An 18,506-nucleotide genomic window follows, 5' to 3' on the forward strand; every position below is an offset into this window, starting at 1 on the left:
ATCACATGCTCTCTCACGTGTCTGCTTCAGCAAAACATCCTCCACAAGACAGCTGCCAGAAAAACATCACGTGACACAGCTGAGCTTCCCACCTCCTCAGGTACATCCACTGTTCCTGAGTGAAGGCATTCCTGTGTGCCCCAGACTTAGTTGGCATTTTTCAGGGGAAGTTGACCATAGGCCTCCATCCTTAGGTTCATACTCTGCTCCTGACCACAGAAGTCTTGCTGTCCACAAAGAAACCACAGAATACAACCCCAAGAAGCACAAAGAACTCACAGACAGCAAATGCTCATCAAAGCCACATCCAGAAGTTGCCATCCCTGGGCCCTTTTCTATACCTGAAACTTCACCAACCAGGTCCCGTGACAGGGGACTAAGTTCTTCTTGCAAACCCCAGATAGATCCAAAGTGGGGCCTCACAGCTGCCCTGGGGTTCCACCCCAGATTCTACACATCATCTTGTAAGAGTGACTGTGGGCATTCTTAGGGCACTTCTTGCCAAAACCACAGTGAGAAACAATCAATAGGTTGTAGACAGTTTTGTTCCATGTTCAAGTTAAAGGTCCACAGAAGGTAAGACAATGGAACATGAAGCAGCAGACTGTCTATGGCGTGGGGTTCTGATAACATCCATGCCAATGTAAAACATACAACAACAGTCTTTTGTGCTACTAAAGGCATTTTGTTTTTTATTATATTTTATGGCTTTAGGGTTACTGAATATTATTTAGAGACACACACACACACATACACATCCTGTTTTTATTAAGATTGGTCTTTATGAGTATTATTAGTGTTTGCATGTATCTGTGTGTTCCTTGTGTGTGCAGTGCCGGAGGAGGCCAGAAGAGGGTGACAGATCCCACGAAACGAGAGTTATACAGATGGTTGTGAGCTTCCATGTAGGGGCTGGAAACTGAGCCCAGGTCCTCCCCAAATGAGCCCAGGTCCTCCCCAAGGGCACCCAGTGCTCTTGACCTCTGAGTCATTTCCCCAGCCCTTGATGTATGTTTATAATACATATGAACGAGAAAGGGACAAATACCAGGACAAGAAGGCATTGGTACAAGTAGTTTCTACTCAGATGTCCTGCATATCAGATATTTACATTACAATTCATAAGAGCAGCAAAATTATTGTTATGATGTGGCAATGGAAATTTTATGGTTGGGGGGTCACCACAGCATGAGGAACTGGATTAAAGGGTCACAGCATTAGGAAGGTTGAGAATCACTGCTCCGTCGTCTCCCTCTCTATGGAATTCATGCCCATATGTATGTGCACGTGCATGTGTGTGTGCTCATGTGTGTACGTATATGCACATGTGTGCATGTGCCTGTGTGTCTGTGTGTGTACATAACTGGCCTCTGTGTTTACAGGTTCCACATTCTCAGGCTTGAGCAACTATAGACAGAAAAAATATCTGAAGAGCACTTTCACCTATACCAAAGGCACACAAACTTTGATTTCTTTCCTCACCTCCCAGCACTGTAGAACAGCCAAGCATCGACAATGTATTGAAAGTGCCCTGGTGTCAATAAAAGTATCCAAGATGGGGTCGGGTAGGGGATGGCTAGAGAGGTGGCTCAGTAGTTAAAAATATGCATGTGTATTACTCTTCCAGAGGACTTGACTTTGGTTCTAGAAACCACGCCAGGAAACTCACAACCTCCTGTAACTCCAGCTCCCAGGGGACCCGACATCTCCCGCCTCTGAGGCACCTGCGCTCACGTGCACAAAACTCCACACAATTAGAAATATGTCCTTTTAAAAAAAAGTGTCCAAGGGGGAAGTGAGAAGGTTTTATTTGTCATCTTACTTAAGGGGCAGGGTTATTATGGAGTTTAGTATCTGCATGAGGGAGTCTGCAATGACCATCTTGCACACACCTATAGCTAGATAACCACACACCTCATGATATATCAAGTGACACACACACACACACTCATATGCACATTAGAATACAAAACAAATCACAGTTAGATACTGAGAAAGCACTAATGTCCTTCCATGTAGGGTGTAACTGCTGCTGATTAAACATTCAGAGCTGGCAGAACAGTACTGTCGGCCATGTTGAATTCTGATGCGTGAGAGTGGTCAATAACCTTGTAGTTAGCCTTGTGTCCTGCTGAGGACCCAAGAGGCATCTCATGAGGGTCCCATCTGTACTGAGCGGGGACCAAACACCTATTCTGGTAGAGCCTCAAGGCCTCTGGCTTCTGTGGCTTTCACTCACAATATGGCTTTGGTTGGAGTGCAGTTCTGTTCTGAAGCCCGCTTCCATGATCCCTGATTACTGGCCCCGTGCTGAGCCCATACAAAGAGGAGCGCACAGGGCTGCCCTTTTCACAGATTCATTTCACACAAGTGCTATACCCCTGAGTTGTTCCACGGGTGTCCCAGGATCCTCTGCTCTGTTCCCTGCCCACTCCAGATGAATACACTGGACAAGACCACCTCTCTCCAGACTTCTATGATGAGTCAGAAACTGACCCTGGTGCTGAGGAGCTCCCGGCCCGTATCTTCGTGGCTCTGTTTGACTATGACCCGCTCACCATGTCCCCAAACCCGGATGCTGCAGAAGAGGAGCTTCCCTTCAAAGAAGGACAGATCATCAAGGTACTGATGGCTGCGGTGACAGGGGACAGGGGACAGAGACTGGCAATGGGATGGAGTGTTCTTCGTACCAGCCTGGGCAGTAGCAGCCCTTAGGCCTCCAGGGCTGTTAGAGGAGATGGCTCAGGGCTGGGAAAGTTTTGAACACAGAATAGGCAGTACACTTACTTCACCTAGGAAAAGGGGCAGCGCCTTCCCCTGTGTGCCCTACTGGATTATACCCATACCTGTTCATACACATCTGCGTGCCTAGGTGTGGCCTGTGTACATGCTCAGTCAGAACCTGTGCTTACAGACCCTGATTTTGAAAAGCAGAGGTTTTAGTGTCTGATCCCTAAACTTCAAGCAGGCATACCAACGAAGGGGAGGGGGAGAGAGAGAAGGCGAGGAGCCATGGTCACCGGTCCAGCTAGCCCCATAACCAATGAAGGTGAGGGGTGGTGCTTGAAAAGTGTGTTCTTAGCAATTTTGACTTTGGGTGACTCTGCTGCCAGTGAGGCTGATGTGAAGCTGAGCCGGCCTATCTGATGCTCCAATTTCCCCCCACCCCCTGTGACTCCAGGTCTATGGAGACAAAGATGCAGATGGCTTCTACCGTGGGGAGACCTGCGCCAGGCTTGGCCTCATTCCCTGTAACATGGTCTCCGAGATCCATGCGGATGATGAGGAGATGGTGGACCAGCTGCTGAGACAAGGCTTCCTCCCTCTGAACACGCCCGTGGAGAAAATAGGTGAGTGTGCTCCCTCAGGTTCTGCTGCACTTGGACTTGGCACAGCAGGCCACAGCAGGGAGCAGCTGCAGCCCCCAGAAGCCCGGGCTACCCAGCACCTCTGAGTGCCCAGTCCTTGGGAAGATTTGCTATCCATTACTGGTGGGTAAACCCCACTTCACAGTCCAGTAGTGCACTCCAGGTGTGTGCTTTAGGGACATTTGTGTACTCTGGTATTTGTGCACTGACTTGTTCTGGTTTGCTTTCGGTGCTAATAAAACATTCCAACCAAAAACAACTTGGTGAGGAAAGAGTTTATTTCACCTTCTGGTCCATCATAGACGGAAGCTATGGCAGGAACTAAGGCACAGACCATGGAGGATCAGTGCTTACTGGCTTGCTCAGCCCACTTTCTTTACAACCTAGAGCCACCTGCCCAGGAGTGGCATCGTCCACGTAGGGCTGTCCCCACCCCTACCTTAGTCATCAATCAAAAAAAAAAAATACCACACAGACTTGTTCACAGGCCAATCTGATGGAGGCAAATCCTCCGGATTGATGTTCCCTCTTCCCAGTGTACAGTTACATTGATAAAAGGCCAGAGGTCTCTCCCAGGATGATGGGAAGATGCTAACAGTGAAACCGGTCAGTGTTGAATCACGGCCTTTCCTCATGGGACCTGCCTTCTCTTCATTCAGATCTGTAATTGGCTCTGGTCTGGAAACTGGTTGATGATTCCCTATTACTGTGATCCAATATAGCCTTGCTTTCATTTGTTCTAGAGTTCTTTTGCTTATACAGATCAAACAGAAACTGAGCGGGCTTCTCTATTTTGTCCCAAGAAACAGCATGATTAATTAGCCTGTTACCAAAGTCAGGCCATCGGTGGCATTGTTTTGCCTGTGCTGTCCATAATGGTAACAGTGCTCCTCTTGCCTTGGGTGATTTGATGCTGTGGCCTGGCCATGCTACTCTGGGTGTCTCAAAGAGATGCCACCCCAGCATGCGTGACAACTCACCAAAACTGCTTCTCAGTTCCTGCACCCTTAGCAGATGGCTCCACAGAGTCTCATACTCTAGCAATTATTCACAGCTTTAGAAGCTAGGGGAGGGGTCTTGTGAGTCCTGTAAACTTCTGAGTGTCCTGATCCTTGTAAGTTTCCTTAGCTTCTTGTGTCTTAAGAGCCTCCATCTTTTCTCCAGGAAGCAAGGTTTCAATTCAAAGGATAGCTGTGGCTCTCTAACAGAACCTCATAGCCCCTGCTAGGCTTTCCCAAGCCATAACCACCTGATGCCTCAGACCACCTGGACTTAGTTTGGGAGGAGGTCCTCTATCTGATGGAGTTCCCATGGCATGGTAGATACAAGGGAGAATGGCACTGTGAAAGTGAATAACCTAGAAAAAATAAAAAACACTGGAAGCTGAGACAGTTGGCGGGCCCAAGTTGGAGATGTTAGTGAGTGGCACCCACCCTTTTGGGCAGTGAGTAGGGTCACCATGATTTGGGGATCTTCATAACTAGATCTTATGGTTTTGCAGAGAGAAGTAGAAGAAGTGGCCGGGGTCACTCCGTACCCACACGAAGAATGGTGGCTCTCTACGACTATGACCCTAGGGAAAGCTCTCCTAACGTGGATGTTGAGGTACCAGCCTGGAGTTCTTTTGTGCCGAACTGGAACTACTACCAATGGCTTCCTGGCTAAGCTTCTCATGGGTACCACATTAGGCTGTGTGCCTTTTGGGTCCCATGTCTCTCTGAGCATGGTAGAGAGACTAGTCACTCCACAGCAAACCCAGATCCACGTTATGCATGGTCAGTTGAGGTCCAAGGATGCTGGCAGAGATCCCAGAAATCATTGATGAATGAGCAAATGGCCCTTGGTAGCCACACTCACAAACTGTCCCCACCCTCTTCCACACAGCTGGGAGTCATCCTGACAAAGCATACCACACAGGTTCGCCACCTGAGAGGACAGACAGGCTCAGCCTTATTCCAGAGTACGGTCCACTGTGTTCTAAGCTCCTATTCATAAATAAGGGAGTCTAGTTTCCAAACTGTGACTTGGAGATGTATGCATAGACTATGCCTGGCCCATGTGCAGCTTAGTGGTCACTGGGTGTGACTCAAGTATTTGATGTCCCAAGGACAGTTATAGTAGCCAATCCCCCCAAGTCTCCTGGCAGAACTACTGGAAGAGTGACTTGTGACCCACACTTATTGGGCGTGGCAATATAGAGTCCCTTTTAGCAGGGAAATAAAAGTTACCATGGCTGATCCCTCACTAGCCCTTAAAAGATGAGGGGTATGGGGGAGGGCTGGTGTTCTAGGGCACCCCGTGACACAAAGGCAGAACATGATCAGAAATAAGGACAAACCTCAGAGATAAGGCTGAGGTCTTTGCCTCCAGAGTCGCCTGTCCTCATACCAGATTGATATGGATTCCCCCGCACGCAGCTTTGCTGTGATTGCTCATTAGCGCCGCCTGCTGAACCAAATCAGTTCATGCTTAACGTTTGGAGACAATGCCACACTCCTGGTTCTCCTCGGCTGCCTGGCTGTTTCTTTCCACCTTCTGCTGGGCGCTGGGGTCTGAAGGGTCTAAGGAGAGTTTGCCTCCTGGACACTGGGGCTTGTGTTCACCATTCTCTGCTGTCCCCACTCTGGGACCTGCTGCTCAGCAGACATTTAACCGATGGGTATTGAATTGACAATGGAGCTGGGAGGTTTTCTTGTACAGGGAGGGTGTTTACCAGTGGTCCTCCCTCTTTTGACTTGATTTCCTGGGCTTACCAGGAGGTGGCAATAACCTTTGATCTACATTGGTGCTCTCAGGCTGACTCAGAACAGCCTCTGCTCCCAGTCCCTCGGCGTTAAACAAACACCCCCACCCCCATCCCCCACCCTTCAGTTTTGAACAGCCCACTCCCCTCTATCCCCTCCGGTCTGCATCCTGCAACCCTGCATCTTGACCCAGTCAAAAGGCAGGTGAATTCCCAAAGGGTAGGAAGGTTCCAGTACCTTGTACCACACCTACCATGTTGCAGTATGCTCTGTCTTCTGTCTTTGCAGGCTGAACTTCCATTTTGCACAGGAGACATTATTACTGTTTTTGGTGAAATCGACGAAGATGGATTTTATTATGTAAGTTTTTGAAACATCAAAAAAAAAATTGCTGTTCATTGTGGGGGTTCCAACCCCTGGTTTGAGCCCTCTCTTAAATTAACAAGTGAGCTGTGATCTGAATATGAGTCATTCTAAAGCATTTGCCTGCTTACTGCCTCTCCGACATAAGTTCTCTTTTTGTATTATAGAAATCTGGGGGCCAAAATGGTACATGGATTGTAAGTTCAAGGAAAGGCTAGGCTATGTGGCTAGTTCCTGTTTCAAAAAACAGGAAGGAGGTACAGAGAAAGGGGACATAGAGAGGAAAAAGGGGGAAGACGGAAGGAGGGAGGGAGGGAGGGAGGAAGGAAAGGAAGCCACCACTACTATCGGTCTCTTACTGTTCTTACTAATTATAGTATTTTCTGTGTCTAACAAACTGTAGGCAAAGCAAACACAAAATTGCCACCATCCAAACATTTACAAAACAATTTAATTTTCTAGGCTATTTATGGCCTGGGTGGTGGGTTTTCTTTCCCCGGAGAATAGGAAGTGTAAACCAAACAAACAGGTGGACCAGCCCTGGTTTCACAGCCCCATCCCCACCCCCAGCCAGACACTGGTTCTCTCAGGCTGACTCAGAACAGCCTCTGCCCCCAGTCCCTCGGAGAGTCACTCCTTGGCTCATTCACTGCCTGTAGCATCCATGGCGCCGCCCTCCTGTTCCGCAGCTGCCTAATGTCCACTGGCGCGCCAAGTCATCTATACACAGAGAGGAGCTAACTTCCTGCTTCTGTAACTGGACATCCCCTGCATGGCCCCCTGCCACATCCCCGTAGCCACTCTCTGTGGCTGCTCCCCATGGCTCTCCCTCTATGGCCTCCCTGAACATAACTGAGAGTCTTGCTTCTCTGTACAGTGGTGGATTGCCCCAGAGGCCCTCTCCCGCAGCCTCAGGCATGCAGGGTTTCAGAGTTCCGACCCTCTTTTGAGCTGTCTGGATTTCATAGTTGGTTGGGGTGTGATAGCCACACCCTAAAAACCTTGTGGGTTTTCTTTTTAGTGGGACAGGCACCCCTCATTGCACGGAATGACAATGTCTTTCTCTAGGTCACAGTCTACTCTTTAGCTTTGCCTTTTGAGAAAGCAGTTTTGGTCTATGAGTTCGTATGAGGTCACAGTTCATTGTCTTTGGATGGTGACTACAAGACTCGGCCCAGTGATGGAAAATTACTCTTTGCTCCGGGCAGTGATGGAAACAGCTACTCATTATTTCTTCAGTTCCAAGCTTAGTTGTCATTTTCCAACTTGTGACTTGTTTTACTTTTTTCCTGAGTTAGAACAGTATAAAGATCATTTCTAAAAAGAACGTGTCCTGGGGCTGAAGAGCTGCCTCAGAGCTTAACAGCCTGGTTTTTCTTGCTGAGAACCCCCGGTTGGTTCCCGGCACCCATGCATGGTGGCTCACAACTGCCTATAACCCCAGCTCCTTCTTCTGTCCTCCTCCGTTGGCACTGCACACGTGTGCCGTATACAAACACAAACACAAAGAAATGGAAATAAAAATAATTTTTAAAGAAAGCTGCCCCCATAGCACAGACACTAAGTCCCACTTGTGTGGAGGATTGAAGGAACTGCGGTTCCCGACTCTGCTCCTTCGCACTCTGTGTTTTTAGAATGTATTTTATAGTATCTCCAGGGGAATCGTTTTGTGGTGAGCGTTGCCCCTACCGCAACCCCTGAGTGTTCTGTTTAACAGAGAAAGCCTATGTCATGTTTAGGTTAGGCTCAGGGAAAACTACGTCTGTCAGACAGGGAATACACTTCCTGCCTTCTAGCAGAAGACATGGAAATTTCTTACTCCTCTTTTTATACCTTTAAATCATTCTTAAGGATTTATGGATCTGTTATTCTCTACCCCAGGCTTCAGTTTGCTTTTTTCATTTTGAAATATAGTCTCTCTACACTGTTCAGGCTGGCCTTGAACTTGCCTCAGCCTCCTGAGTGACTAGCTTACAGGCCTGTGCTTCTAGGCTTGGCTGCCGCTGACGGTCACTGGCTGCGCAGAATGCATCTTGGGAATGTGCGTGTTCTCCGAGGACTAAGTGAGTTGGTAGTGGTTGTCATCAGCTGAGTCTCTTGACTGCTCCAAATGACAGCTGGTTGGACTCTGTTAACAGTTGTCACCTCCGCTTGTGGTTCTTACTGTCATTAACAATGTTGAATAGCTGGCCCATAACTTGCCACAGATGATAGTAGCACACTTCAGGAACAGTCCTACCTACACAGGCTAGACTTCCATCTTCCTTATATATAGACCCTGACTCAGTTTACTAATTTTTTCATCATTAACCCATTGCCATGGAATATGTACATATATGAATATATGCATGTGTGTGCATGTGTGCACGTGCCTATATACTAGATGGGTTTATTTTCCTGATTTCTTTCTTAGTACACGCCTCGTGACTACATGGGAAGGCTACTGTAATTTTTGTATTTTAATTTGCATTCGTCTGCTTTTCCCTGTTGGAGCCCTGGGGTCTCTTCCACTCTGACTTCTCCCTCTCCCATTTGAATACCTTTGTTTCTCCTCTTATTGCTCTAGCTAAGACTTTCAAGACCATATGGACTGGAGTAATGGACTCCCTTGCCTTGTTCTTGGTTTTAATGCAAATGCTTCGATGTTTTTCCCATTTAATATGGTGCTGGCTATAGGCTTGTCATGAAGAGCTTTTATTATGCTGAGACATCATGTTGAAACATGCTTCTTTTTATTTCAGTGTCTTCAGAACTTTTGACATGTCAAAAACTTTTTTTGCATCTATTGAGATGACCGTGTCATTTCTGTCCCTGACAATATCTACTCAATGTAACTTACGTTGTGTATTGAATAGTCCCTGCATCTCTGGAACAAACCCAATTTGGTGATGGTCAATGATCTTTTATGTTAACCCATTGACCATGGAACATGTATGTGCGTGTACACACATACATGCATATATACTAAATGGACTTCTCTCATTTCTTTCTTACTACGCCCTCATTAGAGTGTGAGATGGCTCCTGGATTCATTTTTGCAAATATTTTGTTGAGAATTTTAGCATCTGCATTCACCAGGGAAATTGCTCTGGAATTTTCCTTTTTCTTAAATGTTTGTCTGCTTTTGGTATCTCTGTCATACTAGCTTCACGAAAAGAACTTGATGTTTTCTGGAATATTCTGAGAAACATTGGTCTTATTCTCTGAAGGTCTGATAAGATTCACCACTGAGTCCATCTGGACCTGGACTTTTTTTAATGCTGGGAGATTTTAATCACTGCTTAAGTCTCACTGACTACTATAGAGCCCATTAAATTTTTATCTTGTGTATTTCATCATGATGCATTTAAAAATTGATCCATTTCTTTTCAATTTTCCAGTTTATTGGAATAGATGGGTTTTACAGTAATGACAGCTTTCTGAACCTGCTGGTGTCCCCTTTTTTTGTAATGGTCCCCTTTTCATCTCTAATTTGGGTCTTCCCTCTTGTTCTGTTGGTTAGTTAGGCTAAGGGTTTGTAAATCTTCCTTCTCTCTTGAAATCAACGCTCTGCTCATTCTTTGTATCTTTTTCCATTTCACTAATAGCTGCCCTGATCTAATTATGTCTTTCCATTTGCTGATTTGACATGTTCCTCCTCTTCTGGGGTTTTTAAGGTATCTTGTTAAGCTATTTACTGAAGATCTGATTGCTTGATGTAGGCGGAACCTTATCTATAAACTTCCCTACTAGGGCTGTGTTTGTTGTGTCCCAGAGATGCTGGTACAGTATGTTTTCATCTGCTCACAGTAACACGTTGATGTCCATGTGGATGTCCTCATTCACCTCTCAGTTGTGTGTTGTTGAATCTCTCAGAGTTTGTGTATGCTCAAGGCTTTATCTTGCTGTCCATCCGTAGTCCTGTTCCACCGTGATCAGAGAGGATACAAGGACTTGTTTTCCTGTACTTGTTGAGACTTGCTTTGTGTAACATATAATCTAGTTTAAAAAAAAAGGTCCATGGGCTTCTGAAGACAATATGGATTCTATGGTGGTTGGATGGATGGAATGTTCTGTAGGAGTCCGTTAAGTCCATTTGGTCTGTGATGCTGTTTAAATTCAGATGTTTGCTTTGGTGTCAGAATGACCCGTCCCACGCTATTGTTGTGCTGGGTTATTCTAGGGCATCTTGGTAGCATGTGCTTGTGGAATTGGATGCTCCTGTGTTCAGACATGTGTGTTCAGCATGGGGGTGTCCTCTTGAGGGATTGCTTTCTTGATCAGTACCAAGTCGCCTTCACTATCCTGTCTCACTCCTTTAGTTTGACATCTGTTTTATCAGATGTTAGAGCAGTATTAGTTGCTTGTTGTCTAGATCTGTGTTCATGGACCACCCTTTCTACCTTCCACCCTGAGGCAGTGTTGGCTTTTTTTGGTGAGGTACATTTTTTTTTTTTGAGGCAACAAATAGATGCTTTCTGTGTTGTTGCATTTTTTTCCCCAGTCTACTAACTTGTGACTTCTGATTGGGGGGATTGAGACCACTAGATTTCAGAGTTATTGTTGAAAGTTGTCTATTCCTGTCATCTTGTTGCTTGTTGTAGTATTTGGTTTTACTCTCCTTAGTGTTATCATCGTGTGGTTTGTTCTTCCTAAAAGTCTTGGGGTGGGTATGGTTTTTCTCTTGAGACTGAAGGATTTCTTCAAATATCTGTAGGGTTGGCTTGGTGGTCATAAATTCCTTCAGTTTTTTGCTCTTTAATTATAGGTGTGGGGGTGGCAGAGCTGTCTTTCAGGACCTGAAATGCATTTTCTAGGTCAGTGTCACTTTAAAGTGTCACTATCCAAGTCTGTTGTTATGCTGAGGAGCCTGCCTTTGTGACCTGGTGTCTCCCTTTGGCCACTTTTAACATTCCTTTCTTTGTTCTGTATGTTTAGTGTTTTGATTAAATCATGAGGGAAGTTTCTTCGATGGTCGGTCTATGTGGTCCGTCTTGACCATGTTTTCTGGCTTTCTTCCCACTGTGCCTATAAACCTATAGATCTGGTCTAGTGTCACTTGTGTCTTAGAAGTAGGCCATGTAGCTCTGTAGTTTATCCTCAGCCTTCCTGGAGCACCTTGTTCTTTCCACCTCGTCTTCAGGCTCAGGTATTCTGCTGTTAAACTGACTTTGGAAATAAATGAGACGGGTAAAGAATTGAGAAGGAGGCATTGGCATATTGTTGGGGATCCCCAGATTTTAGAGAGTATTAAATCTATGGAAGATTATATTTAAGTAAAAGAGGGTAGGGGCTGAAGAGATGGCTCAGTGGTTAAGAACACTGATTGTTCTTCTAGAGGTCCTGAGTTCAATTCCCCCCAACCACATGGTGGCTCACAGCCATCTGTAATGGGATCTGATGCCCTCTCCTGGTGTGTCTGAAGACAGCTACAGTGTACTCGCATACATAAAATAATCTTGGAAAGAAAAGGAAAAGATACAGGAAGGGGGACATCTGAGACTATGTCTGAGGAGTATACTTTTATCTTATAGTAAACCTGCTGGGGTATCCGAACATCTTCCAGTATGAGCACTATATAAACAAAAGCCACACATATGCGTATACAAAGTTAGAAGTAACATAACCTTTACAGTTTGACCTGCTGGCGCAGTTATACTGAAAGTTCTCAGTTCCCCGTTGCTCTAGAAGGATCCGCCTGTCGCTGTGCACAGGAGGGAACAGCGGGAGCTATTGTTCCCTGAAGCCTCGTGTTCCTGCTGGTCCAGTGGGGTGGGAATGTTGTGTCTTTTCTTGGTAATTCTCTTGGACCTTTGCACGCACCAAAGCCTCTTCTGTCCCTGTACGTTGGGTGCATTCAAGCAGCAGCTCTTCTCTTAAAGAAGTAGCTGCTGCTCTATTCGGGGAAGCTTGGCAGGCAGGCTGGTACGGAGAGGGCTTCCAGCTGAGCTCTGCTTCCCTGCAGGGATCTCCCCTGGCTTAGAATACTCAACAGACCTTGCAAGAGAGCACACTGAGGACAAGCTTTTTTTTTTCTTCTCCCACTAAGTTTTGGTGGTGAGACTTCCAGCCTAGTGGCTTTCCCAGAAATCCTTGGGGGAATAATCGTCTTACAGTACTGGGTTCAGTTTGCCGTGCCGTGGATGTGTCAGAATGGGGCTTTCCTCTTAAGTCTATTCCATGTCTTTTGGTGATGCAGCCGTGGACATTTTTTGCTTTTTGACTATGGCAGACGACACAGGCATAAACATTGTACACATGGCTCCCTGAGACCTGGCCCTCCAGTTTTGGGGTGCACACCCTGAGGTGGAGCTGTGAATCACATGGTAGCTCTGTCTGGAGGTTCTGGAAGACCTGCCACACTGTGCTCCGAGCAGCTGCTCCGCTGAATTCCCATCAGCTCGATGTAGATGGGGGTCCAGTTCTCTCCAAGTCTTCAGCAATGTTTGTTTTCTGATTCGGGAGGGCCTTGAGGGGAGTTCCTGACCTTATTCATCCTGATGCTGTAAGATTCATGTATTTATTACTTTTTTACCAGGGGTCGGGGGTGGGGAGGATGGTAGGTACATGTGGAACTTGATGAAACTATTCTCTCCTTCCACTAAGTGTGTTCCAAGGGTTGAACTCTGATGTCAGGCTGATGGCGACACTTCACCCTGTAGTTTAATTGGTGTTTTCCCTGTGGCCGATGGTGCTGTGATCTCCCCCCCCCCAGTTTGGGGGGAGGGGTAGCTTTGTCTATTTATTTGGAGAAATGTCCATTTTAAAATGTCATTTGTTGCTTGGCTGTTGTTTACATATTCTGGCTAACAATGCCTAGCAGAAAGACCACGGATATCTCCATAGCCCTCCCTTGAGTCCTCTGCTATGCCTTTGGTGTCCTGTGTGTGTTTTAGCTGATGAGGTAGGCTGACCATCAGTGAAGAAACACAATCCCATGTCACTGCTGTCACAAGCTAGGCTAGCCTACTGCCACCATCTTACACCTCAGCCATTTTTACTTCAATCCAGGGTCTCAACAAGTTGCCAAGGCTGGCCTTGAACTCCTTGGTAGCCCAAACTGGCTCAGTAGAATGCTAAGACCAGGCAAGTGCTTCACCACACTCCTGCCCTAGAGAATGAAGGAGTTAGATCTTTAGGACCGACTTCCCACTTGTAAGATAAGAGCTGCACTTGAGAAGACAGATCAAGACCTGTACAACGCAACGCAAGTTGCCACTTCTCAGGAGGTTGAGCCAGGAGGGTTGTGAGTTCAAGGCTGCCCTGGGCCACTTCCTGGTTTCTGAAGAAAGAAGTGACTCCCTTGACATTTTCCCCACACCCTGTGGTTACAGGGAGAGCTGAATGGGCAGAAAGGCCTCGTGCCTTCCAACTTCCTGGAAGAAGTGCCTGATGACGTGGAGGTCCACCTTTCTGATGCTCCGACCCACTACTCCCACGACCCGCCCATGCGTTCCAAGGCCAAAAGGGTAAGCCAGCCCCCTTAGCCCACCTGCCTCCCTCCTGCCCTCTGTGGTCTGGCGCAATCTTTGCATTGCTGCTTTAGTGACTTGGGCCCCAACAGCATCTGTCCTCATTTTTTTCCCCCTCTGTCCTTCTTTGGACATTTTGCCCACAAATGCTTAGCTCCAACTTACAAGTTGGTGTTCCACAGGAGGACCCTTTGGTTTTAGTCAGTCTGCCTGACCCCAGAGTCTTCCCCTGGCCTCCACAATAGGTGCACAGTTCAGCTGACAGAGTGAGGTTCGGGGACCTGGATGCCACTGGCCTCCCCCTTAGGGTTCTAGATGGCAGGGCTAACGTAGCGTAGCACGCCTGCCTGAGACTGCATTCTCTCGAGTGTCTCATCTTTACGTTTCGCCATCACTGCGAGTTCTTATCTGTTGTATTTTACGTATATGTTTTTATCTCTTCGCTCATCTGCTTGGACATAGAAGAAGAGTGTTCATTTCACACCCTAATCAGGCATGTAGCCTTCACGTAAGTGAGCAACCGAAGACACCTTAGAGAGATACCGACTTAAGCTACCCTAAGCGGACAGCGCGGTAGTCTTAAGACTTCAATGTGGGCTTAAAGAGAGAGAAAAGAAATATGTCTCAAAAAAAAAAAAACACAAAAAAACCCATTGGACCTAAAGTATTAGGCTATCTCACCTGGTCTCAGTTGCCTGGCCAACTGGATTCATAGTGAAACAAATCATCTCCAACAATCATTTTTTTTTAAATATGTCCATTGAGAATACGGGAAAGGCCAACCTTGGGAACATATTTCTTAAAGCTGTTTGTTTACACAAGAGTGCGCCAGCGTGTACTCACAAGGAGAGCTGCCTATTGCATTGTTAGCTAACCCTCGGTGTTAAAAAAAAAAAAAAAGCACAACCGGATTCATGTGTTTACTGTAGCAGGTTTGACTCCTGATGAGAGCCAAGACAAAACTTTAATCCCCGAGGGGTGGCCTTGGCTCTGAGCGTGCCAAAGCTGGCCGGAACACCCAGCTGCAGCCCCTTGGCCTTAGGAGCAGGTGTTCGTTCCCTCTCCTCAAAGCACAATTGTTCCGAGCTCATGGAGGTACGGGTGAGGTGCTGGCCTACTAATGCAATACAGCTCCCATGACTGCACTAGCTGGCCCCATGGTATCTTCAGGTGTGCTTTGGGTGCGCCCTAGGTGTTTCTCCATTAGAGTTAGACCTTGATTTGAAATCCAAGCAAGCTTGGGGGCCCCCTTGCCTTGTATGGTATGCCCACCGAGTGCCCAAATCTCACTTGCCAAGTTTTGCTCTGGGGAGTTGAGTGAACCAGAGGCCTGGCGATTACTGGCCACGCTCAGGCGTGTGTGCCTAGCTGCAGAATCAAGTGAAATTGGCACTCAAGTGTGCCGGAATCAAATTCCACCCCTTGGAAGCACCGTTGGTCGGCCACCTAAAGTTCTCTCAGAGCCCACCATCTCTCTGTGCTGGGGAAAGTAGGCACTCCTCTATTGGGAAATGGTGAGAGGCTTCAAGAAGGGCCTCTGAGCTTCCTTAGATTACAAGTAAGGTTCATTTCCGTTTTTTTTTCTTTCAAACGGTGTGCCATCCCCAAAGTTTCTGTAGGACTCTACCTAACCCAAGGGCTCACTCCACCATGGCAGGGCCTTATCTACCCCCACCTAGTTTCACGATTCATCCAAATTCCCATGGAGAGCTTTTTTTTTTTTTTTGCTTTACGATGATTGATGGGTATCTCGGCCACCTTGCCTATCCATCTGATTGACAATAACCCCCCCCCCGCTTTTAGTCTGAATTTTCAGAGTAAATTATGACCTGGCTTTCTTTGCCAAAGCGATGGCCACCCCGTCTCCCAAGACAAAGACAGCGAAAGCCCATGGAGGCCAGCCCCTCTCTCTCTCAGAGGGGCCTTGGGAGAGGGCGTGTGCTCCTCATGGCATACTTAAAAAATTGAAAGAAGAAACGAACCACCACCCACCCTTTCCCCTGGCTGGCGGGAGACGGGGCAGTGTTACCGAGTGAATTGTTGTTGGCGCTGACGCACTCAATAAAACTGTCGCAATGTACCTACTAGGTTCCTCCCGAGGGTTCAGGGACAGCAAGGAGAGCTCCATCCCCCACAGCCCATCTCCATTCGGGGTCACCTACGTCATCTATGGGTTCTGGTAGTCCTGGGAGAGGCAGGGAAATGTCCTCGAAAAAGAAAAAAGGGCTGCTCTCCAGAGGCAAGAAATTGCTGCAAAGGCTGGCCGCGGTGAAGTGACCCCTGAGCCTCCGGACACTTCCAAATCCATGTCACTCGCTTTAATTCCAAACGAGGACTCCCAAAACCCAATCTTGACCCACCTCCACCCCAGCAGTAGAGAGATACACTTTTACACTACCATTCATGTGATACCACTGGAGAGATCAGGGAAGGAGCGGCACCTCTGCCCCCTCCCTCTCCGCTCCCAAGGTTCTGTCCAAGGTCTGGGGCGGGGGGAGGGGGGAGGTGGGAGGGGCAGTTGGCTGAGCAGTAGGGAGGTGGGGAGGGCTCTCTGCAGCCACCTCCCCACCACCTGCAGTTCCAGCCTGCACACACTAGAGGGCAGCTCTGACAGGATTTCTGACCTCCCCCGCTCCCCTCCACACTTCTCAAGACGCTTGCCTCATTACACATTACTGTCATTTCCACGCGGCTCTTGAGATTCCTAGTTTAACTCGCCTTGATGTTCTGGCCTTATAACTAACTGCACAGTGGTTTGTACTGTCGAATAAAAACACCGTGTATACTTGGCATGTGTTGTGCATTCCTGGTCTTCATCCTCACTGACACAGTGGCTTCACCTCACAGTGGCCCAGGCCCTACACTCTCAGATGCCTGGCTTGGGTCTTTCAAAACAAGCCAGCAACACACAGGACATGTTTACTTAGCCCACCACACGAGAGAGGAAAGGAGGAGCAGCAGCTGGGCAGCATGCACGTCCCTCTAGCCAGCCAGGGAGCTGACCAATCGTTGCGTTTAGTGTCCTATCCTGTGACTTTTAGCTTTCTGTTATTTTAATTATTTGTTGAAATGCCTTGCCCCGAGACATCACCCACAGCACACATAGCAAAGCCACCACAAGCTTCATTAGCCAGACCAGGAGGAACCTAAATTGAAATCTCTCAGACGCCCTCCACCCATCTTGATCATTAGCCTTGAACAGCAGACCTCCCCCCCAAAAAATGCTGGCTGATGTGACGGTCACGACTTTGTAATTCCTGTCCACTGTAAACTGTTTTTACTTCTTTATACATACTTTTCAGACTGCCTTTCTTTTTGTAATTTCTGGAAGGTTTGTAAACGAATGATGAAGCTTTTCCCCCACTGTGTCTTCAAAAACTATATTGTAAATTGTAATATAATTGTATGTGGTAGATGGATTAAAAAGGCCGATTCTTGGTGTGTGAAGTGCTGTGCGGATGTGTGCATGTGGACAGCTAGGGTGACGTATTTTCTAGAAATAAACTTTGTTATTTTGTACAATGCCTTGCCCTTTATCGTTATTTTAAAAGACTCTTATCATGTGGGGGGGGGTGGAATTCCTTTCTGCTACATGGCCATAAAGAACTGTATGGGCTTGGGATTTCTGGGACCACTTAAAAATATGATAAAATATGTTCTAGGAGTCATTTATGTGACACACCTGGTGGCAATCTTTGTGGGAAAACAGACAGCAGCAATCAGATGGGGTCTATGTGTTACCAGAGACACGCATGCAGCAGAGACCACAAGAATCCACTGAATTTGTGGCTTCACACCAAACCTCTTAGCAACAACACCCCTGGCACCTTTTCCAGGGATATTAAGAAAGAACCACGCAAACTCAACACAAGCTAAATGCAGCCTAACTTACTAGATAGGTCTACAGCGGTTTCCCTCTGCAGGCTCAGTTCCGCTGGCCACATGTTTCCTGGGATGTGGTGAGATGCAAGGGCATGGTAGAGAAAGGGTGCTCTCTTCAGTGTGGCCAGAAAGCAGAAGGCATGAGGGACCAGGGGACAGACACCCTACACACACACACACACACACACACACACACACACACACACACACACACAAAGCAATGTTCCCATTGAGTTACTTTCTCCAGCCAGGCCCCAGCTCCTAAGAATCTGTTCGGCTATAAACTCACTCAGTAGTAACTGCCTGAAGAAGCCACCGTCCCCACCAGTGGGTCACTTCCCAAGAGACCCTCAGATGGCAGCCAAGCCCTGAGCATACCAGCCTTTGGGGGACAGTCTTAGGTTCAACCCTTCACAGTAGAAACTGTTCTAAGAGCTAAGACCAGACCATCCATGGCAAGATGAAACTAACAGTTCAAACGCACCACCTCATGGGCCGATGCACACCAATGGAGTTACAGCCACAGCCGCAATGTTAGTTATGTAGAACTTATCCGTTTACCTGTCGCATGTAAACAGAATTCTCACAAGGGGGAAAAGAACCAGCCAAGATCACTAGGACAACCGCTTCTCTGGATTGGTGACTTTCCTCAATGCTCTAAAGGAAGGGTTTATTCTGGCCGCAGACTGGGGGGATTC

General features: G+C 47.3%; 1 protein-coding gene across 3 annotated transcripts in view; it reads left to right on the top strand.

Moving 5' to 3' along the window:
• Positions 1–14,415, top strand: part of Rimbp2 (RIMS binding protein 2) — a 55,883-nt gene extending 41,468 nt beyond the window's left edge. For 2 of the 3 annotated variants that reach the window (XM_028766171.1, XM_028766172.1), the window contains 6 exons: positions 2,438–2,622; positions 3,182–3,350; positions 4,870–4,973; positions 6,401–6,472; positions 13,789–13,923; positions 14,389–14,415. In XM_028766171.1, the coding sequence (XP_028622004.1) occupies positions 2,438–2,622; positions 3,182–3,350; positions 4,870–4,973; positions 6,401–6,472; positions 13,789–13,923; positions 14,389–14,415 (692 nt within the window). Of the gene's footprint in view, positions 1–2,437; positions 2,623–3,181; positions 3,351–4,869; positions 4,974–6,400; positions 6,473–13,788; positions 13,942–14,388 lie in introns of those variants that run through there. The other variant, XM_028766173.1, reaches the window with a different exon arrangement.
• The last annotated feature ends 4,091 nt before the right edge of the window (positions 14,416–18,506 follow it).

This window comes from Grammomys surdaster, unplaced genomic scaffold (assembly GCF_004785775.1).
Source record: "Grammomys surdaster isolate TR1022 unplaced genomic scaffold, NIH_TR_1.0 166, whole genome shotgun sequence".
Classification (NCBI taxonomy): Eukaryota; Metazoa; Chordata; class Mammalia; order Rodentia; family Muridae; genus Grammomys; species Grammomys surdaster.